The sequence below is a fragment of the Pipistrellus kuhlii genome, unplaced genomic scaffold (assembly GCF_014108245.1).
Source record: "Pipistrellus kuhlii isolate mPipKuh1 unplaced genomic scaffold, mPipKuh1.p scaffold_m20_p_3, whole genome shotgun sequence".
Taxonomy (NCBI): Eukaryota; Metazoa; Chordata; class Mammalia; order Chiroptera; family Vespertilionidae; genus Pipistrellus; species Pipistrellus kuhlii.
The window spans coordinates 15,799,412-15,821,866 of record NW_023425529.1 but is presented as its reverse complement, the minus strand read 5'-3'; the positions used below and the strand labels follow the sequence as shown (position 1 = coordinate 15,821,866).

Sequence of the window (22,455 nt, the reverse complement as noted above, 5' to 3'; positions counted from 1 at the left end):
CTGCCACCACCTCCGCCCCATCCCCTGGTCAAGCTCCTGGTTGAACTCCCAGTCGAGAAGACAATTTGCATGTTAGGCTTTTATTATATAGGATGATGTGACTATGCCATTATTCATGATGATGAATATTTGATTTATTTCCAGTTTTGGGAACCAATATTTTGAGCACTGCTTTTATTGACCCTATTTTACATGTAACCTGGTAATTGTATGCATGCATTTTTCTAAGTATGTCCCTAGGGGTAGACTGGCTGGACCATAGAGCATTGTCAGATAGTGGACACTGGTTTCCGAGGCAATTGAACCGATTTACAGTTCCTGGGCATTATGAGAGACTCCTGTCTGCTCCACACATATATCAACATTTAGTATTGTGTGCTCTCAGAGTTTTGATCTGTTGCCAACCTGGTGGATGTGGTTTTATTTGTATTTCTCTGATGTCTGTTGAGGGGGAGCACTTTTTATGTGTTTATTGGCCATTTGGATTTCCTTTTTGGCAAAGTGAGAGTTTAGCTTTTGCCACCTGTATGTCTGGATACTCACTGTATCTCAGATTTTTTTTTTTTTTTCTGGGTAATTCCTTAGTGTCTTGTCATCTCTGGTACTTTTTGCATGATTTTAAAAAAGTATCCATTATTTTAAGTTGCTTTCAGCCAGAGGTTTGGACTGAAAAAACCTAGTCTGTTATTACTAGAACCTATAAGTTCTCTCCATTATTTTCTCCCCCCACCTCTCTTATTAATTAATTAATTAAAAATAAATATTTATTGTTCAGATTATTACAGATGTTTCTCTCCCCCTCCCCCATAACTCTCTTTTATTTTCATTTTGGGACTCTCTTTTACTTTCATATTACCAATAACAACAACCAAGGATCTGTATGTTTAGCCTGCTTCCTTTCATTTTTCATTTACTTACATATCCAATATAATAATCAAAGAGAGTACTGGGTTAGACCTTAGTGCTTGACCAAACACAGATTTGAGAGGTTAGGATCCTCTTGGTCTGAGTTGAGTTCTGACTTAGTCTTTGATTTTTCAAGATCTTCTTTGTGTTTTTTCTTAAGTAATTTTACTATCTTTTGCTCTCCCTTGATTTATTCACATTGAGAACTTCTTTAGTTTCTTCCTCCTTGTCCTGGGAGCTCAGCAGGTTGGCCTGTGGCACCCCTTTGTTCTCCGTGGGTCCCTGCACTGCTTCAGCCTGTTGCCGGGGTCGGCACTGCCGCCCAGGAAGCAGCCCCCGACCTTGGCTCCATTGCCCACGCTCAGCGGTCGAAGGCTCGGGGGCACCCCCCCCCCCCGGGGGCCCCATTGCCCGGTTCCTTGCTGGCGCCTGGCTGGCTGGTGTTCGGCAGGGACTCCTGCTCCTTGTCGCGTTCCTCCAGTCTGGAGCTTTTTTTCTCCTTCCCGCTAGGGGAGTCTAGCATCAGAGTCAACAGACTGTCCTCTGCGCGCAATGTGCGCGACTCCGGGGGCTCTGCTTTTTGCCGCTCCCCCAGGACTCCACCTCACAGCCCCGTCTCCCCCTGCTTGAGCCTGGGTCCCCAGGGATTGGCCTAGAGCTGGAGTTCAGGGCAGTTGGGAGTGGGGCTCAGCACCGCCGGAAATTTTATTTCTTCCCGCCTGGGCAATACAGCATCAGAGTCAACATTCTGTCCTCTGTGGGCAATGTGTGCATCTGCGTGCACAATGTGCGCGACTCCGGGGGCCCTGCTTTTCGTCGCTCCCCTGGAATTCCGCCACACAGCCCCGTCTCCCTCTGTCTGAGCCGGCCGGGGCTCCTGTTTCCTTCCCTCCAGTGCAATCCCGCATCAGAGTCAACATTCCTTCCCTTGCGAGCAATGTGCGCGACTCCGGGGGCTCGGCCTTTTGCCGCTCTCCCAGGACTCCACCTCACAGCCCCGTCTCCCTCTGCTTGAGCTTGGGTCCCCAGGGATTGGCCCAGAACTGGAGTTCGGGGCAGTCGGGAGTGGGGCTCAGCACCGCTGGAGGCTTTGTTTCTTCCCACTAGGGCAATCCAGCATCAGAGTCAACATTCCATCCCCTGCGAGCAATGTGCGCGACTCCGGGGCCCTGCTTTTTGCCGCTCCCCTGGGATTCCGCCTCACAGCCCTGTCTCCCCCTGCCCGAGCCTGGGTCCCCAGGGTCTGGCCTATAACTGGGGCTCAGCGCTGCTGGTTCGGGGGTTCAGCCCAGCCTGGGGGTTTTATTTCCTTCCTGCTAGGGAACGCCAGGCAGGCACCCAGCCTTCTCCTCCTCTCTGGCTGCGTCCTCTCCGCGCGTGTGTGTGTGTGCGCGCGCAGCATGTCTCCGTACCTTATGCTTTTTTCAGCTCCTCTGATTTTCCTTCTGGTTTTCTCTTTCCTTCTTGTTGTAGAATTTTCAGTCAGTTGACTACCTGTAGCTCTGGGCGATGTCCACTCTACATTTTAGTTGTATTCCATTGAAATTGTTGTGTGCTGCTGCGGTTAGGTGTCTACCTGAGCAGCCATCTTGGATCCTCTCCTAGAAGTATCAGGATCCTCTTGGTCTGAACTCCAGCTGGGGATCCACGACCATATGCACATGTGTGGATAAAATGGCTGGGGTGTGGGTGGGGAGAGACTTTTCTGGGACTCCTTGACGCAAGACCCAATGCATGGTGATTCCAACATCTGCTGGTAAACTCTTAATGGGGGTAGGTTTACATTAGATTAGGAGAATATGCAGATGCAATGGTTGATGGAATTAAGGTGAAAGTTTGGATGAAAATTGATGATAGCTCCAAGATAAATGGACAGCATCCTGTATGGAAAGCTTCTGCAGTAAAACTGTTAGATGGAGGATTGACTGAAACAGTCCATCTCTCAATGGGCTGAATTGCATGCTGCTTTTTTTTAGCAGTGATGAGAGAATTGAACAATGGTAAAACAACAATAACAACAAACCACCTCAAAATCCTATGTTTAGGTTTTTAATAGACTCGTGGGCAATAGCCAGTGGCCTAGCCATATGGTTAAGGTAGATGGATGATGGGAAACTGGACTATTAAGGGGATGCCTGTATGGGGCATGGCCCTATAGAATTCACTCTGGGAATTTAAGGGGTCTGTTAAAGTAGGACATGTCGATGCCCATCAGAGGAACCTTCTTCCAGATTCAGAAGGTGATTGAAATTGTCAAGTGGACCTTACGGTGCACTCCTTCGAGATAACACTTGGACTCATGAAATGAGTGGATATGTGGGTGCTGCAATAATGCAGAAATGAGCTGAATATAAATATGCTCCTCTTGCACCCTTTCAAGCTCAAAAATGCCAATAAGAACTGTTCTTTCAATAAGAGAGACAAAGACTGGCTCTTGGGTGTGGGGGTGGAGGAGGCCCTGCTAGCTGGCAAGTGGATTACATTGGACCAATGCTGGTAGCCCCAGGCTCCTGACAGGGATAGACATTCTGGACATTCCATACCTGGTGGTAGACGCAGTTAAAAAATAAACAACATACCCAAAATGGAGTCACTGTGGTAAGCCTAACTTAATTGCAGTTTCAGCCTCTCCCAGGAGTGGAATTTTAAACCAGTCAGTCTAGAATTTTCTGGTCAGCACTAGGAAGGTAACCTGACTGATAAGACCCCTTGCTTTCTCCTAAGGGAAGATGACTTTGCTTGAAATCATCCACTCTTTTAACTTCTTTGTCCCACCCTGTTTCAGCCTATAGAAACTTTCCACTCTGTGCAGCTCCTGAGAACACCTTTCAGTTTACTAGATGGGATGCTGCCTGCTTCATGAATCATTATATAAAGCCAATTAGAAGAAGAAAAAATAAAGCCAATTAGATCTTAAATTTACTTGGTTGAATTTTTGTTCTTTAACAGCACAGATGCTCAAAATACTACAAAAAGATTGGTATATTAGTAGAAGATACTGTACCAAATTGGGCCTCTGAGGTAATGTTTCTTTAGACCAAGGGATGCATACTATGTATAGCCCATAGTGCCCAACAGTAGGCAAAGAGATATCATATTAAATGGACAAATCATGTTGCATATCATCCTCAGAGCAATGGTCTAACAGAGAATTGGAATGGGCACTTGAAACAATTGCTGTCTAAAATGGGGAGAGATAGTCCTAGCCTGTTACTTCAGCTGGTTAGAGTATTGTCCCAATACGCTGAGGTCATGGGTTTGATCTCTGGTCAGGGTATATATAAGAATCAACCAATGAATGCATAAATAAGTGGAACTACAAATTAATCTCTCTCTCTCTCTCTCTCTCTCCCTCTCTCTCTCTCTCTCTCTCTCATAAATCAATACAAAGTTAAAATGGGGAAGATAAAAACAAGAGAGACTAGCTTGCATGCCTTTCCGAGTGTTGCTCCCACTCAACACGGGAGGCGGGGGGGGGGGGGGCGCGCTAAGTGGGTTCCTCCTGGATAGATTCCTCCAGTTTTCTGGAGGATATGGGAAAGAGGGGGTTAGGGAGAATGCTGGTGTAACTATACAGGTCTTCCCCACATCATTTCAACTTTCATTTTTCCTATCTGATGCAATGGTCCCAGGATCAAGGGTGTAACAGTGGGCGCTGGAAGCAGGGAGGCTTCCTAAGCAAGTAACTGTAATCATACCTTTAAACCTTCATGCCAGAATTCCTGAGGACCTGATAGGGTGGACCGTGATCTGTCAAAGTCAGGGTTAACAGTGATTTCTGCTGTGTTGCCTAGTGGTTGGGTCAGCCCACTAGTTCCATCCCTTTATGATTGGGAGTTGACTGTCAGGGAGGGACTTGCTAAACTAGTACTGCTGCCAGTAATCTGGACCAGCACAGTGGCTGAACTAATGTACTTTCCAAAGGTGGAAATGTTAGAGGGGGTGGGAAATAAATGGTGAAAAAGAGACATAATAGCTGAGTGTAAAGGAATAAGTGGGTTATGCAATGAGGGAAATCCAACATAGTATTAAAAATACTCAGAGCAAGAGAATAATATTATCTCTTAGATAATTATATCAGATGCCTAGAAAGGTGAAAGTTATGTTTGCTGAGAAAACCTCTGCCTTTGTAACCCGAAAAGGCTCCCATAGCAGCCTGAGTGGACATTGCTCTAGAAGACAACCTGCTCATAAGACATGATGGTGAATTACACCACCTGAAAAAGACTAGGTGGAACTCCAGTAATATGCCAGTATCTCTCCTCCACCCCCACCCCCAATCTGACTTTCTTTATTCCCACATTAGCAGGGCTTATATGTAAGAGCTGTTCCCTGAAAATTCCTCTTTGGCTCCTTTTCCCACATCATTTTTACCATCTTTAAAAAAAAACAAAAACATTTTAATTGATTTCAGAGAGGAAGAGAGAGGGAGAGAGAAACATCAATGATGAGAGAGAATCATTGATTGGCTGCCTCCTGCATGCCCCGCACTGGAGATCGAGTCCTTAACTTGGGCATGTGCCCTGACCAGGAATCCAACTGTGACCTCCTGAGCATCCATATGAATGAATGAACTTAACAAGAAATACTCAAGATCTATATTTTAAAAGATTAAAATACTATTGAGGGACACAAAAGGAATCAACAAATAGAAAGGAAAACTATGTTCTTGAAAGGAAGACTAACACTAGGAAGATGTCAGTTCTCTCTAAGTAATCTAAAACTGAAATGCAATCTCAAAACAAATACCAATAGGAGTTCTTTGGTGGTGGTGGTGGTGGGGCGGATACTAGTTAAGCTGATCTTAAAGTTCATGTGGAATAAGAAATAAGAAAACGCCGGGACCGGTTTGGCTCAATGGATAGAGCATCGGCTTAGGGACTGAAAGGTCCCGGGTTTGATTCCGGTCAGGGCATGTACCTTGGTTGTGGGCATATCCCCAGTAGGGGGTGTGCAAGAGGCAGCTGATCAATGACTCTCTCATCGATGTTTCTAACTCTCTATCTCTCTCCCTTCCTCTCTGTACAAAATCAATAAAATATATTGGGAAAAAAAAAGAAATAAGAAAACATAGTTAGGAAAATTTTGAAAAAGAAGATTAAAAGGAGCTCAAATAGATATTAAAATATAAAGCCAAACTGTGTTGCTAACAAATTAAAAAGACAGAGGGAAGAGAATGGAAAAATTCAGAAGTAAATTCAAATTCGTACACAAGTTTGTTTTATTGATATAATGGTAGCATTTCAAATGAGTGAAGAAAAATTATTGTCCAATAAATGATTTGGGATAAGATTACATTAGAAAATTTTCCAGTAAAAAATAGTAAGAGATATAAATAGTTAGTGAAAAATAAATTACAAATGACTTTAACATGAAAATGTTTACTCACAGTGAAAAAAATACTTCTCTCACAATAAGAAATGCAAATAAAGATTACACTGAGATAACATTTTTCACCTTTCAGATTGACAAAGATCAAAATGTTGGATAGCACAGAAATGTTGGTGTTTATATGGAGGACAATTTGGTAATATTTATCAAAATAAAATATATGTACCCTTGACACACAATTTCATTTCTAGCAAAATTTTGATAGCAATACTCCTACATGTGCAAAACTACATAGTGTATTAGTATAGAATGTAATAGATTGGAAATTAATTTAAAATCATCCAAGGGATCTAATTAAATGGTTGAGCCATATAAATGAGAAACTATGCTGACATAAAAATTTAGAAGTTTTGTGATAGTGATATGGTATTATGGCCAAGCTATTTAAAAAAAAAAATATATATATATAGATTTCATAGAGGAAGGGAGAAGAAGAGATAGAAACATCAATGATTCATTGATTGTCTACCTTCTGCATGCCCACCGCTGGAGATCAAGCCCACAACCCCAGCATGTGTCCTTGACCAGAATCAAACCTGGGACCCTTCAATCCACAGGCTGAGGCTCTATCCACTGAGCTAAACCAGCTAGAGCTGGCCAAGCTATTTTGATAAATGAAAAAGGCAAGGGGAAGAAAATACAGAGAATGTGCTACCATTTGTGTGTGTGTGTGTGTGAAATATGGAGGGAGAAGAATGAAATATATATGTAAATATATTCTGGAATGTACATAAGTTACCTCCAGAAAAGTATCAGAAACAGTCACATTGGTTGTTTCAAAGGAGAGGACTATGGTAGTTGAGGGACAAGACTAAAAAGACATTCCACTGTTTACTCTTGGATACTTTTTGGATTTTGAACCATGTCAATAAATTACTTGACCAAAAAAAGGAAACAGCTCTAGCTGGTTTTGCTCAGTGGATAGAGCGGCGGCCTGCAGACTGAAGGGTCTTGTGTTTGATTCTGGTCAAGGGCACATGCCCAGGTTATGGGCTCAATCCCCATTAGGGGGCATGCAGGAGGCAGCTGATCAATAATTCTCTTTCATCATTGATGTTTCTATCTTTCTCTTCCTCTCCTTTCCTCTCTGAAATCAATAAAAAAATATTTTTTTTAAAAAGGGAAACATATAAAATTAAACCTAAAAAGGTGAGAGAAAGTTGATTTACTGTGATTTACACAAATGAGTTTGATTTTCTCTCATAAAAGGAAGCCCAAACTGACTTGTTCAGCTGCTCAAAGATGCCTTGTTCTTTCTTTCCTTCCAGGACCGCTATCTCAGAGGATTGGCTTTTTATCTCCATGGCTGTTTCCTCGTGCCAGTAAGATAACTTAGGCTTCATGTCTTCAAACAAACATCCCCCAAACAAGAAAGAAAGAACAAAAACAACAAGAAAGCCCACTGTATGGGAGAATATATTTGCAAATGTTATCACGGATAAAGGTTTAACCTCCAACATCTATAGACAGCTTATACAACTAAATAAAAGGAAAATGAATGATCCAATGAAAAAATGGGCAATGGATCTAAATAGAATATTTTCAAAAGAAGACAGAAAGAAGGCCAAGAGATACATGAAAACATGTTCAAAGTCACTAATTATCCGAGAGATGCAAATCAAAACAACTATGCAGTACCATCTCACACCTGTCAGAATGGCCAACATCAACAAATCAACAAACGACAAGTGTTGGCGAGGTTGCGGAGAAAAAGGAACCCTTGTGTACTGCTGGTGGGAATGCAGACTGGTGCAACCACTGTGGAGAACAGTGTGGAGTTTCCTCAAAAAACTGAAAATGGAACTCTCATTTGACCCAGTAATCCCACTCCTAGGATTATATCCCAAGAAACTAGAAACACCAATCAGAAAGGATATATGCACCCCTATGTTCATAGCAGCACAATCTACAATAGCTAGGATTTGGAAACAGCCTAGGTGCCTGTCAGTAGAGAATTGGATCCAAAAACTATGGTACATCTACACAATGGAATACTATGCTGCCATAAAAAGAAGGAATTCTCATCATTTGCAGCAACCTGGATGGAATTGGAGAACATCATGCTGAGTGAAATAAGCCAGTCAATGAAAGAGAAACACCACATGACCTCACTCATTTATGAATAATAAAGAACATTATAAACTTATGAACCAAAAGATAGATATAGAGACAGTAAAACAACAAGCAGACTGTCAAATTACAGCGGGGAGGATAGGGAGATTTGGGGAGATAAGAGATCAACAGAAGGACTTGTATGCATGCATATAAGTACAACCAATGGACACAAAACTCTGGGGAGGGAGGATATGTATGGGGGGGCAATGGTAAGATATGTACACAGATAATAATTTAATGGAAAAAAAAGGAAAAAAAAAAAAAAGGACAAGGAAAACAAAAACTTTTCCCTAGTGATGCTTCTTGTCCTAAGAATGAGACTTTTCTGAACTGTCATTGGCCTGAAATGAATCCTAGGTCCCATCCTTAACCAATTCCTGGAAAAGGGGAATGTTTTTTCACTGGCTCCTGGGACTCGAGAAAGGGCGTCCCCTCCTGACATCGTGGTACAGAATAGGGGTTCTGTTGCTAGGGAAGGGTGGAAATCTGCTAGGTAGGTTGCAGAAAGACTCCATTACAGCTGCCACTGTGAACCACTCCATCTTCTGAAAAAGAAATTCTTAGTTACCAGGCCTGTCTGCCCCGACATGTCCCACTGCTGCCACTTACACAATCGCATTCATCTCTCTCCTAGACTGCTGGCTTGGCCTCCTCTCTGGCTTCCCTGTACCCATGTCCGCATTGCTTGGACTCAGTATTGGCTTTCTCCTCCCTGTGATAATGGAGTGGAGTTCTCAAAATTAATATATGAGAGGCTACCTAGATTCAGGCTTAATGATCCCATTATTAACTACTATTGTATTAGGTCCCATCTTTCTAAGGCCATCTATCAAGAGGTGGTCTTCACTGTTTTTTGTTTTTGTTTTTTAATATATTTTATTGATTTTTTTACCGAGAGGAAGAGAGAGAGATAGAGAGTCAGAAACATCGATGAGAGAGAAACGTCGACCAGCTGCCTCCTGTACATGCCCTACTGGGGATGTGCCTGCAACCAAGGTACATGCCCTTGATTGGAATCTAACCTGGGACCTTTCAGTCCAGAGGCTGACGCTCTATTCACTGAGCCAGACTGGTTTTGGCTTCACTGGTTTTTTATCAGCTTTCATTCTAGACAGGAGCTCCTCAGTCTAAAGCGTGCTCCTAGAGTCTATGTGGACTCCACACTGGCAAGACTGGCATGGGCAGAGTGATGGGCTGAGTTGTATCTCCCACAATTCACATGTTAAAGTCCTAACCTTCAGTGCCTCAGACGGTGACTGTATTTGGAGATAGGGTTTTTAAAGAGAAAATTAAATGTAGGTGAGGTCATTAGTGTGGGCCCTAATCCAGTATGACTGGTTTCCTTATAAGAGGAGGAGGTTAGGACACCGGCACACACAGAGGGAAGACCTTGTGAAGATGCACGGAGAAGACGACCATCAGCAAGCCAAGGAGAGAAGCCTCAGAAGAAAGCAACTCTGCCGACACCTTGATCTTGGACTTCTAGCCTCCAGAACTGTGAGAAAATCTTTTTTTTTTTTTTAATCTTTTTTAAATTAAATTATTATTTTTGTACATATACCATTGCCTCCCCCCCCCCCATACATACCCTCCCTCCCCAGAGTTTTGTGTCCATTGGTTGTACTTATATGCATGTATACAAGTCCTTCGGTTGAACTCTTATCTAAGCCTCCAAATCTGTGGTACTTTGTCATAGCAATCCTAGCAGATTAATATAGGAAGGTATAATCTTAAATTTGAATGGTGTCACATAGGACTCTATCTTTGCACCACTTTCTAAAAACGTTTTTCCTTTTATATTGTTGACAATGTATAAGATTTGTTTTTTTATCTGATCACATGGGAACAATGATTAAGGATTCATGTTGTCGGGCTGTAGCGTACTGCAAAGCAGGAGGAGGATTTAACTATCTGACCGTACAGCTCAGCATTGTTGACTTCTCAACCAAGGAAGATGGATGGAATACTTTCATGAGGTCAACCTTAAATAACCCATGCCCTCACTTGGATCAGACGGCTCCTGCAGTACATGTTTTAGAGCCGCTCGATCTTGATGAACCCCAGCCACAGAGTTCTTAACATGAGACCCAGATGGTGGCCTTTTATGGAAGGAGCAGTCAGCTGGCAGCCGTTCCCTTTACAATCCTTCAAGCTAAGATCGCCTCTGCCGGGTAGCATGGTAAATAAATTCTGGGGGCCCAAACATTTACTAAGAGAGCTTGAGAAGATTTCAACTTCTTTCGGGCAAAAGATAAAATGAGATGAAAAGAAATAAACAAAATAAAAATCACGAGTGCTCCGAGTGACAGGAGGTCAGCCTAAATCTCCACACCAACAGAATGTGAACGTGGCCTCTCCCATTTTATGCCTCAAGTCATATTTTCCCCTTCAGTCAACCCTGCAGAACATGTGTTCACTCCGCATTGTGGCAGTGAGGATTCATGCCTCTGGAACATGCAGGAGGTCTGGTTCCCTGAGAAAACCAGCCCATTTGACCCCTGCAGAGAAATTCTGGAAGGGTGTGGTACGTGGAGTTGTTACTCCAGGTCCCTAGAACCAGGCTAACTGGGTGCAAATCCCAGCTTTGCCATTTGCAGTTGAATTGGACAAGTGACTTACCCGCTCTGTGCGTCTGTGTCCTCAGGCGTTAAGTGGGAATAGTAGTAGTATCCAGCTCATGGGGATGTTGTGAGGATTGCATAAATTGTTATTGCAAAGCATTTCAGCACTGCCTGGCACGTTGTCAGTGGTCACTGGCTAATACTATTATTAACAGAATTGCATATACCAGCCCCTTATAGACATATCTCTGTGGGATTATATTTTAATGACCTTTGCCTTTGACATTGCCCAGTGGCGTAGTGTTTCTATATGACTCCCCGAAAATAAATGATCTAGGTCTCAATCTCCACTTTATTTGCATGTGGTTACAACTTATAAATACACTTGCCATTTTACTTCCCTTCTGAAACTCTCCTTTTACCTAGCAACCCTACCCAACCCCCCCAGTTTTCAAGGACTCCCTTTCTTCTCCAGAGGAGAGGGGTGGTGCTCCATGTAACCCCATCTTCACATAGGGTCTACCTCAGTCCATGTGAAGTGCAGGTCCTGAAGGGGCCTCTGGAGCTTGGGATGTGTGCCATGGGTCTGTCAGAGGTCCCAGTGATGTCCTTACAAGTGACAGGAGCTGGCTTCCTTCTGTGCCATGCTTTGGGTGCGGAGCGCCATGATGGGCAGCAGCAGGCATCATGTGCGCTGTCTGCCTAAGCTGAGCTGGTGCAGCTCCAGTGGCCAGGGGATCTGCAACGAAGTCTCAGGCCTGTTCAGGCAGTAGTGAGAGTCCTGTGGCGGGCACCGTACCCAGCCAGTGCCCGTCCCTGCTCTCGGAGGCATCTGAGGCCTGGCCTCTTAGGGCTTGCCTCTCAGGGGCCCTACCCAGGCCCCCCTGTCAATTCTGTGTGGGCGGAGCAGCCTCAGGGAGAAGGTGCTCTTGTGCTTCCCTTCTCCTGGCTTCTTCCAGATGCCATGAGGCATGGGTGACAGATTGGGTCCTTGGTCCTGTCAGAGGTCTTGGCATCCCAGTGTCTCTGTCTCGGCCAGGTGCCAAGCTTTGCCATCTTCTTGGTAAGGTGCAGAGAGCCTGGGAGGACCAGGGGCACCCTCTTCAGGAATGGGGTATGGAGGCTCCGGGGGCGCAGAGGGGTCTCCAGGGCCTCGTGCTCCCCCCACTACTGGTCCATTGTAGATGTAGATATTGCCAGTGACAGTCACAGACCCGCCGTTGACATGGAAGCCATTGGTACCTGCGGGAAGGGAAGCAGAGTAAGCGGGGCTGAGGGGCACTGTGGGAGAAGGAAAGCCTGTGTACCCCTGCATTGGTACCCCTACATCCTGATTGCCCTCACTCTTCTGCCTTCTCCATTTCCTCTCCACTCCCATTTGCTCTTGGTATCTTGAGTTCTGCATTCATGTCTGTTTCTGGGTTTTTCGGTCTCTTCCTTTCTCTCTAGTTGGGACATTCTGGCTGGCTCTGTCTCTGTCTTGCCTCGCACTTTCTCTCCCTGCCTACCATCCTTCCCACCGCATTCCCCCACCCCCACACTCCCCTCCCTGCAGCCTGCTCACCATGGGCCACCTGGCCTTGCTCTGGGAGCTCAGCTTCCAGCTCCCGGGCCTGGCTCAGAGGACTCTGCTGCTGTAGCACCTCTTGCTCCACAACTGGAGGTGGTGGGGGCCAGGCTGAGGCCACGGGCAAGTCTCTAGGGATGGGCAGAAGTGGCTTTACCAGGTCAGGGATATGTGGGTTGACGTTTGAGGGCTGCCAGTTTCCATCAGCAATATTGGATTCCTCTCCCTGCAGGAGAGAAGCAGAGAATCAACCAATGATGTGGGCCTCAGGCCCCCTCTTTCTTCAATTCCCACATCCCACTCCAGCTTAAGCAGCCCTCCTCTGCTCTTCCTCAAGCTCCCTGCCTCAGGCCTTTGCCCTTGACAATCTTGCTTCTTGGAGCATTTCCCCAGGCATCAGAGATCTCTGCTCAAAGATTGACTCATCAGAGAGGCCCTCTGTCCACTGTCTAAGGTAATACACCCCCATTCTCTACCACTGTCATTCATTGTTCCCCTATTCTGCTTCATTTGTCAGTTATCAGGACCTGATACTTATTTATTCTTGCTCCACTGGTATGTGACTCCAGGAGGGGAGTTACTTTGTTCACTCACTGCTGTATCCATGTGCCTAGAACAGTGCTGGGCATATGGCATGCTCAAAAGTTATTTGTTGAATGCATGAATGTTGAGGCCTGCACACTCTTTTCCTGCCTATCCCCCACATTGTTCCCTCTCACTTCCTGCCCCTCCTTGCTGCCTTCTCAGCTTCCCTCATTACCTCTGGACGGCTCTTGAGCAGGGATCCTGCAAAGAAAATGAAATGGATGTAAGGCTTCTGGCAGACCTCACACTCCCAGCCTTTCACCCTCCACACCCCACCATGATGTGTTGCCGCCCACCCTGGGTTCCCTGAAGGAACAGGCTATCATGACCCTTCTCTCTAGGCTCAGAACGGGGCGGGGGAAGGGCTAGAGGGAGATGATGTCTACTTATGTTGGGAGCAGGCATTGGGAGTCTTGAGCCTGTGGAAGGGTTGTACTGGGGAAGATGAAAATTCCTTCCCACCTCCTCCCTCATCCAGGTGGGGACTGACAACCACATCGCAGCCTGCGTCTAGCCCTTCCTACCCAGCTTTCTGCAAAGAGACGGGTGGCTCTTCCAGGTGCAGGCGAGGATGGTGAAGATGAAGAGCAGGGAGACCAGGGGCAGCAGGATGGCCAGCACCAGCATAGTTCCTGCCAGGACAGCAGACAGCATGCAGCATGATGTGGGGAGAAGGGCAGAGGGGAAGGAAGTTCATGAATAGCTTTTCAATTCTCTGGGCCACCCAGACAAAAAAACAAGTTCCTAAAGGCAGAATTAGAGTCCGACACTTCCTTGGGCGGCAGAGAAAGGGAACTCAGTTGGACTTGGGGGGCCCTCCTGTCAGCCAGGAGAACATGTGGGAGATGGAGATGTTTGAGGAGGTGCAGTCCCAGCGGCCAGAGGCAGTTGATTTTCAAGGGCTGGAAGTGGTGGTGAGAGGGCGGGGCTTAGGGCTATAAGCAGACTCAGGCCACAGGGTTGAGACATGTTTCTGTGGACTTGGCCGTCTTACAGAGAGGCCACCGCAGGAACTGAGAGTGCCCCTCTGTGGGGCGTTCACAGAGGTGGGAGAGTCTGGGAGCCTCACTTCTGGATTCTGCCTGTGGTTGCCTGGGAGACTAGGGGTTGCAAGGTCTTCACCTGCTTGCAGGTTCCAGGAGGGAATGGGAACGGGGGGCTGGGTGTCCAGTTCCCCAGGACCCGATGTGGGCAGTGGATAGCTTCTGTCTTTCTATGGGTCTCAGTGCTGCTATCCACAGCCTGGAGTCTGTGGTGCCCCTCAACCACGCCTGAGGAGGGTCAGGAAGACTTGAACATTTGCACCTAGGTGGTGGCTCTCTCTAGTCCACCTGGATCTGTGGCTGAAGGGAGTACAGGAGGGAAGCATCGGAAGAAACTGGACCTGAAGTCTTGAACATCTGGGCTTCCAAGCTATGTGACCTTTTAAGTCAGTCCACCTCTCTGAGCATCAATTTTTCCCCCCATATCCTATCTAATAAAGAGGGAATATGCTAATTGACCCTCATGCCATCACAAAAGATGGTGATGCCCACAGCCAATAAGGAGGGAATATGCTAATTGACTGCCACACTCTGAAAGATGTTGGTGCCCATAGCCACAAAATGGTGGCGCCCAGTCCCCTCAGCCCTGCTGTGTTCCTGCCTCCAGAGTCCCCCAGTCCCCTCAGCCTCCCAGTCATCTAGGGCCACCCGAGGCTCAGGTAACCAGGGCTGGCCGAGGCTTGTGCTGCAAGCAGTGGCAACAACAGAGGTGTGATGGGGCATTGCCTTCCCCTGATCGCCAGTAACCTCTTGTCCCTGGGGGCTCCTGGACTGTGAGAGGAGACAGGCTGGGATGAGGAACCTGCCCTTCTAGTGCATAAATTTTCATGCACCAAGCCTCTAGTATAAAATAAGGGGATTTAGGCCTGGTGCATGAAATCATATTTGAGACACAGTTAAAAATTAACAAGAGGACATGGAAAATATTTATGATATAGTTGAATGAAAAGCCAGGTTACAAAATATTCAAATGACTCTGCTTTTAGGAAAAAATTATAAATATAGACATGCATAGAAAAATGTTTGGGAAGATATATAAAAAATGTTAAACAGTGGCTCTTCTAGGTAATGGTTCTGAAGGTGATGATTAATTTCTATGTGCCTGAATTTTGTAATTTTTTATAGTGTGCATGCATCAAAAAGTAAATGACCCGAGTAAAGGCCTTCATAACACCCGTTACCGCGTGGGTGATCGTAGCACGTCACTCAACATCTGGGCCTCCTGTGAGGCGGGTAATAGGGCTACTTGATAGGATCAATGAGAGGATTAAAATGATTCATGAATGTTAAGTATTTGGAGAGTGCCTGACACCCTTGCTCTGAGCAAACGGAAGCTAAGATTATAAATATTTGCTAATTTTAAAAAGCTAATAAAATAAACTCTTTCCCAATGAATAATGATCCCAGCCATTAGAAACATCCTGCCTTTGTCTATGAGGCTAGGACACCAATAATGCCACCAAGAAAACCCCAAAAGAGTCAAATGTGGAATTACCTCTCTAACAGTGAACAATCTAATAAAGTGTTCAATCTAATAAAGAGGCACTTCATCTCGTAAATGGATTATATGATGGCGGCAAGTACAAAATGGTGACAGCCATGTCAGTTACAGTGACAGCGCCTTAGCCTCATATTATACGTATAATATGTACCGGTAATGTAAAAAGGGTGTGCACGTGTGTATGAGCATGTGCATAAGTAAGCTGGCTTGGGAACACTTCAATTTCTTTTTAAGGAACTTTTCTTCTTGACCTCATCCTGAGAGAGAAGGATTCACCTTTCCCCTGTTTTTTTTTTTTTTTTCAAATGAGAGGAATGAAGGTATTTTCCCAGATACCCCCACCCCATGTGCCCCACCCCCGGCCCCTCACCTGGCATCTCGGGGGTTTCTAGTGGATTTCTGCAGCTGGTGTCAGCGTGGGCAGTGCCTGGCGCTGCTTCTACCAGGCCCTGGTCCTCACACCTGTGGAGGAAAGAAAGGCCAAATTCAAGAGGGTACGTGGCTGGAAGTGGCAAGGGGCAAGGAGGGTCCTCCAGAGTTGAGCACGGCGGCGGTGGGGTTGTCAGCAGCTGGGGCTTCTGGGAGGGAGGGAGGAACATGGGCACACTCACCTGGTGTGGGGCAGGCAGCGGGCATCTGGGGAGGAGGTGTTCTGGAAGTGCCCTGCCTTACAGGGCACACAGTGGTGATCAGCCTCCCCAACCTCACCTGGCAAGAGAGAGGCAAGGCCAGCTAGGATGAGTGGGCAAGAGTTGCAACCTTCCTTTATGCCTACTGGATGGCCCCTCCCTGTGTACCTACCCTGATCTCACCCTTGCCGAGTTTCCCTAGTGCTGAGGGGGACCCCTCCCCCCCCACCTCCCGGCAACCATCCCTGCGCCTATCCCAGTTCCATTTCTCTGCAGGCAGAGGCTTTTTATGCCAAAGAGAGCTACCTAGAGGCTCACCATGCACACGGTACCATGCTTTCTGCCCCCATGCAAGATCACCAGCACCCAGCCTCCTCCCTGCCTTCTGCCCTTAGTAACCTCTGACCTTTGAGCTCAGCTTCAGTGCCCGGTGGGCAGTCAGAGAGTGGCTCGCAGTGCACGCACTCGTGGATCCAAAGAGCGCAGTACATTCCTGGCTGGCAGTGGCACTGGGTTTTCTGTTTGCTAGTGCAAGGTGCAGTCTCCTGGAAGCCTAGAACTTGGGGGGAGACAAGACAGCTTGGTTGGGGGGGCGGGCTGCTCTCCAGGGGATCCCGGCCCTCCCCAGGCACACCTCACTCACCCTGGTCACAGGGGCGGCACAGCTGGCAGTTAAGCAGATGGTTCCAGTGCTCGTTGTAGGAGTTTTCAGGGCACGTGGCACAGATGGTGTCCTGAACACGGCTACATTCAGTGGCGATGTGAGTGCCTGGAATGTGAGTGGGCCGTAGGAGCGTCAGGGGACCAGGGTTCCACTCTTACTTCTGCCTCCTGCTGTGTGACCCTGGGCCTGTCCCTCTCGGTGCCTACACAGGAGGGATGGCCGGTGCCTCTCACTGTCTCTGCCAGCTCATTTTCCAGGGAGACGGTGTCTCCCTGCCTGCGGAGGCAGCGAGGTGGACAGGAGTCCCCTGGAACCCTCCTCCCTGTCCCAGGCTTCCTCTGGCCAGTGCCTCTCACCTGGGGGGCAGCGGGAGCAGCAGGTCTGATGCTTGGGTTCGTAGTATTCCTTTTCCTGGTCCGGGCAGGTTTGGTTCTCCGAGTGGTATGGGGGCAACTTCAAGGGGAGATGGATATGGGGGAAGAATTATTCAGGGGCCAGCTGGGGAGGGCAGAGAGGCCAGGGAAGGAGGCTGCCCTTATCCAAACCAGCACCCACCCACCTGCATGGCCCCTCCCTCACCAGTCGGGGCTGGGATGCTGTCAGGAGCCCGCAGAGGCCTAGTACGAGCGGCCCCCAGGCCAGGCCGCAGGGGGAGGCCCGCAGCAGGCGCATGGCCGCCAGTCCAGCCGGGTGGAGGCCTGGGGGTAAGGTGAGAGGCCTGGCCCTGGGGGCAGTGGGGACAGCAGCCTCCGGAGCCCCGGCCTGGGGCAGGACTCAGGCCGAACTGCCCCAGGGGGGGCCAGAGCGGCGGGGCTGGCCTGGCCTCCAGGGCTCCAGCGCCAGGCTCAGGAAGTGGGAGTGGAGCTAGCCGGCCACGGGGCGGGGACAAGGAGCGCTGGGAGCTGAGGCCTCTGTCGCAATCGGGAAGAGGAACAGGCTTGGCTGCCCTGCTGCAGGGCGGGAGGGGGCAGCCGGGAAAGCACGTGAGGGCAGCCGGGGCCGGAACCGACCTCCTCCCTTCTTCGGAAGCCCGGCTGGGAGACGGCTGCAGGGGCAGGCCCAGCTGGAGGGAGAGGGGCAGCAGAGCCAGTGGACAGTCCTCAGATGGGCCTCAAGAGGCTGGCTGGGGCAGAGCTGACCAGAAGAGATGGAGTTCCGGGTGCCAGATCTGAAAAAATGGAGTGCCTGGGACTGCCAGACACAGAGGGTGCAGAGCCCCCCCGGACTGCCCGCTGCACAGCCAGCCAGACATGCAGCATCTGGGAACCAGAAGTCCTGGATGCAGACTGTCTGGACGCCTGGGTTCCTGCCCTGTTGTGTGGCTTTTTAAGATAAATTACAAAGGAATAACAAACTAGCCAGTCCTCCCCTCCCCTGATCCAGCCAATCCCCACATTGATGGGCACAGGTCACCTACAAGACAGTGCAGAGGGCGCAGCCCCAGCTCCCCTGTCCTCAGAGGAGGGAGAGGACAGGAGACAGATCCTCAGGAGCAGGGCAGCGTGGGAACCTTTGAATCCCTTTGAACAGGAAGGAGCTGAGGGTGCACCCAGTCCAGCCCCCACACCTAAAGGATGAAGACTGAGGCTCAGGTGGAAGAGACCAGGACTCCGGTAGGGCTTAGTCCAGTGCTGTCCCTTTTCTTTCTCACCACAAACAGTGCCCCTGGAGTGACTTGCAGTAGCCTGCCCTTCGCCCCCTATGTCAGGCTTTCTGTCTCCGAGCTTCTGTGCTCCGGGCTAAGTCCCACCTGTCCTTGAGGTTCCCAGGGCTCTGGGCAGCACGCCCATTCCAAGCTGCACAGCTCCACTCACGCTGCTCGCTGTGACCTGGCTTACCACTTACGGCGGGCCCTGCAGCAGCCTGGGCGGGATCTTTACGTCTGGGTTCCCAGTGTTTAGTCTGACACCCCACGTGTCCAGTACATATTTATGGGCGAAGGAATGAGGCCTTGCCCATGTCACATAGCCAGCCCTAGAGTCCAGGACTACCGATGTCTGGGCCCCAGCTCATTCTAGCAACCACACTGCCTCCTTGTGACCCAGACTGCCGCTCTTCCTGTGAGGGGCTGACTTCCTCTCTTGAGGTAGGTCACCTGGGCACTGTCCCCGCCCTCCACCCTGGAGAGCCCAGTTCAGGGCTTATCATACCCTGGTTGATCTGAGTGGCTGGACAGGCTGTAGGGGATGGACCTGAGAAGTCCTGGTGCAGAAGTGCGCCTGAGGGGGAGGGTTCACACAGGGTGAGGGGGTGGGGGGAGAAAGACTCACAGGCTGAAGGGTTTGCCTGAATTTAGACACTTCACCCTCCTCTCTTGGTGCAGGACTGGGCTCGCACTCTGCTGCGTTTGTACAATAGTGCAAGACCCCCTGGAGAGGGAAGAAATACCAGAACAGCATGCACTGCTCAGGGTGCAGTTACTTCCAGGTCAAGAGAATTGGGGGCCTCGACCAGGATTATCCACTGAACTCTTAAGTGTGTGAAAGCATATGTGTGTAGTGGCCTTAGATTCTTTTTTCATTTTACTTTTTATTGTGGAAATCCACACATAAATATACATATACAAAAAGAGAGAACAATGGCATTGTGAACTCCCAGCTTCAACTCAGGGTCAGTCTTATTCTTCCATATAATTCTCCCCACTCATCTAATCTCCCCCTTAATTATTTTGAAGCAAATCCCAGACATATGTGTCATTTTGTTTGAAATTACTTCAGGATTTTATTCTAAAAGACAGTAATTCTTTTTTTTCTTACGTATGCAGATCAAAGACCTACACTTTTCCATATCCCATGTATCTCCCCAGAATGTTTTCTGCATGTCCTTTCTGGTCAATGCTCCCTGCTTCACAGGAGGCACTATCCAGCTGGCTGAACTTCATCCTTCTTTCTGCTGCCAATCTCATGCTCTCACTTCAGCCTGCAATGACTCTCTGCATCCTAAGGAAAGAGCCCTAAGAGATGAACTTTAATCCTGGCCTCTTCACTTCACCTCTCTGAGGCTCTTTTATTTGTTCTACTCAATGGCTGGTTTCCTTGCAGATCTTTTCTCCCCCCTTTAGGGTCAGCCAATAGGAAGACAGGTAGGTGGAGGACAGGTGGGTGGGAAGAGAGAAGAAGCCAGGCTCTTTCTCCACCACCCTCACCCCACATTTGCTTTCTAACATTGCCTGCAGTTGGCTGTGTTTCTTCCTTCTCTTCTTCCATAATCCTATGTCCTACCAGGCAGCCCCTACTGTTTAGTTCCTGGCAAATAGCTCTGGAGGCTTTTGGGTCTATAATGTGACATTAATTACCCTGTTGTCTTTCCAGCCCTCGAGACGATAGATGCTTCCTGCTTTGCTGTTTTCTAGGTTGCCTCACTGTCTCCTGTTGGCTTCTCCATCAGCCATACCAGTTCCCTGTGTTAAATTTCTTTTGTTTGAAAGATTAGACTGTTTCCTGTTTCCCAGCTAGACCGTGATTGACGAATCTTATCAATACATGCCTACCCAACCTTCTTCAGGAGGATGAAGGGAGACTCACAGTAGTGAGGAATCCATGAATTATTTGTAACAAGGCCATTGTCTCTGCTTCTTCTCTTTCATGCTCTTCACCAGTTTCCTTGAAGTGTTACTGGTTTCCACTGGGCAACATCAGCCTCAGACTAAGGGCCCCATAGACCCTCAGAATGCGGGTGGGTGGGGCACTTCTCCCAAGCCTTCTTTGGAGGAGATTGTTGAGTGAATTTTCTTCCCATAGGCCCATGAAGAATCCAAAAGGAAGTTGGTGAGAATTAATTCAGACCCAAGGGTCTGTAAACACTGAAAAATGTGTAATTGATGAGCGCTGTCCTTCTCTATAGCATTTCCGCTTACACTGGGGACAATCCCTTAGCCCAGTCGTCTCAACTAGGGTGACTGCCCCCCAGAAGACATCTGGCAACATCTGGAAAGGTTGATTGTCACAATTCAGAGGGTACTATGGCATCTAGTAGGTAGAGGCCAGGGATGCTGCTAAGCATCCTATAGTGCACAGGACAGTACTTCCCATGATCATGAATTGTCTAAATGTCAATAGAGCCAAGGTTGAAAATTCCCACCTTCACCCAAAGGAATAAGCTTGTAATGGTGAACTTCTATGCATCCTTCCAGGTGACTGTACTAGGAGTGGCTAGAAGGGATTTTCTGGGGGATCATTTTAGATTAAAGAGAAATTCACCCTATATAAGTGCAGATAAAAGGACCACTTTTCCCCACACTGGGGTGGCCACTGTGGAGAGGCTACTTATCTCTAAGTTTTAAAACTAAAGAGTTGCACTTCAATGAATAACACATTTTTACCCAAGGAAGGATACAGGATGAAATGGAAAAAGTGAATAAAATGTAGATAAATTAATAGACCACAAGTGAATGGCTTACCAGAGGAAATTAAGATGTCCTATATGTCACTCTCAGTCAAAAATGAACCTGGGGCCTTAGCCCAGATGCTAATTCTGGTGTCTTTTGCACAGTGGGTCAGCAAGTAGGGCCACCAAGATGAAAATGCCTGGTGCCTGACTTCAGAGAACTCAGAATATGACCCATGCATGAGTAGATGCACAAACGCACACACCAGGATAATAACAGTATGCAGACGTAAGAGCTGCAATCGTGTTTTAAAGAAGGCTCTGTCTGGAAGTGTGGTGGAGAAAGTGGTTTCTTCTATAGTCTCCTGTTCCCCAGAGAACAAGAGGCAGGAAGACCCTTTGAACTCATAACCCTCATCCCACTATAGACCCTGTTGTTTCACTTCTCTCCCTGTAGCCTGTGCACATTTTATGGCCACACCACAGAGTTAGAGTATGGCTGGTGTTGGGTGCGGGGAGGCAGCCCTGCAGGAAGGGAAGGGCTAGAGCTCTGAGAGAGACAGGGGTAGCTTCCAAGACAAAGTCTGCAAGCCCCCAGGTCCCCACAGAGCAAGACTCCGCTTCTCCGGAAGTTAGGGTAGCGGCACTGAGCTTGGTGAGGGGAGGCTCGGCTCTCAATCTGGCCCCACTGAAACCCCTGGGTGACTGTGGGCAAGTTGCTTTGCTTCTCTGGGCTTTTCAGTTCCCTCGTGTGTGAAGCAAGCAGCTAGTTGCAGAGTCAGCTGGGAAGGGCCTTTGCAACCGTCTGGGCTGCCTTATCCGCCCACTCCTGCCATTTTGTTTTTCAGAGAGGTCAAGTGTCATTTTCAAAGTCACATACAAAATACACATGCGTGTGCGCGCGCGCGCGCGCACACACACACACACTATTGATTTCAGAGAGGAAGGCAGAGGGAGAGGGAGAGAAACATCAATGATGAGAGAATCATGGATCAGCTGCCTCCTGCCCGGCCCCTACTGGGGATTGAGCCCACAACCCGGGCATGTGCCCTGATTGGGAATCGAACCCAGGACCCTTCAATTCACATGACCAATGCTCTATCTGCTGAACCAAACCAGCTAGGACCACACACAGAGTTTAAAGGCAAAAATGGAACTCAGAATATA

At 48.0% G+C, this 22,455-nt stretch overlaps 2 protein-coding genes across 3 annotated transcripts in view; one reads left to right on the top strand and one right to left on the bottom strand.

Moving 5' to 3' along the window:
- The window catches only part of VAMP1 (vesicle associated membrane protein 1), a 48,424-nt gene extending 40,736 nt beyond the window's left edge, over window positions 1-7,688 (top strand). The window contains exon 5 of the mRNA XM_036455488.2: window positions 7,566-7,688. Within this exon, the coding sequence (XP_036311381.1) occupies window positions 7,566-7,633 (68 nt within the window). The 3' untranslated portion in view covers window positions 7,634-7,688. The remainder of the gene's footprint in view (window positions 1-7,565) is intronic.
- Window positions 7,689-11,307: 3,619 nt separating this feature from the next.
- LTBR (lymphotoxin beta receptor) lies at window positions 11,308-17,841 on the bottom strand. Of its 2 annotated transcripts, none has more exons than XM_036455481.2 (10): window positions 17,522-17,841; window positions 17,319-17,415; window positions 16,942-17,067; window positions 16,705-16,857; window positions 16,281-16,377; window positions 16,040-16,131; window positions 13,650-13,757; window positions 13,301-13,326; window positions 12,538-12,766; window positions 11,308-12,215 (listed from the first exon to the last, which is right to left on the bottom strand). In XM_036455481.2, the coding sequence occupies exons 1-10, from the start codon at window positions 17,525-17,527 to the stop codon at window positions 11,974-11,976; spliced, it is 1,176 nt and encodes a 391-aa protein (XP_036311374.1). In that variant the 5' UTR covers window positions 17,528-17,841; the 3' UTR covers window positions 11,308-11,973. The 2 variants fall into 2 exon arrangements, with proteins under 2 accessions (XP_036311374.1, XP_036311373.1); XM_036455480.2 differs by having other exon boundaries at window positions 17,542-17,840.
- Between the last annotated feature and the right edge of the window lie 4,614 nt (window positions 17,842-22,455).

Coding starts and splice junctions, on each gene's coding strand:
- LTBR (XM_036455480.2), bottom strand. CDS start 17,634: ATGCGCCTGCTGCGGGCCTCCCCCTGCGGCCTGGCCTGGGGGCCGCTC. Junction 16,378..16,704: donor CACTGAAGCTGAGCTCAAAG/GTCAGAGGTTAC, acceptor CTCTCTTGCCAG/GTGAGGTTGGGGAGGCTGAT. Junction 13,327..13,649: donor GTCTCTTTGCAGAAAGCTGG/GTAGGAAGGGCT, acceptor TTTTCTTTGCAG/GATCCCTGCTCAAGAGCCGT.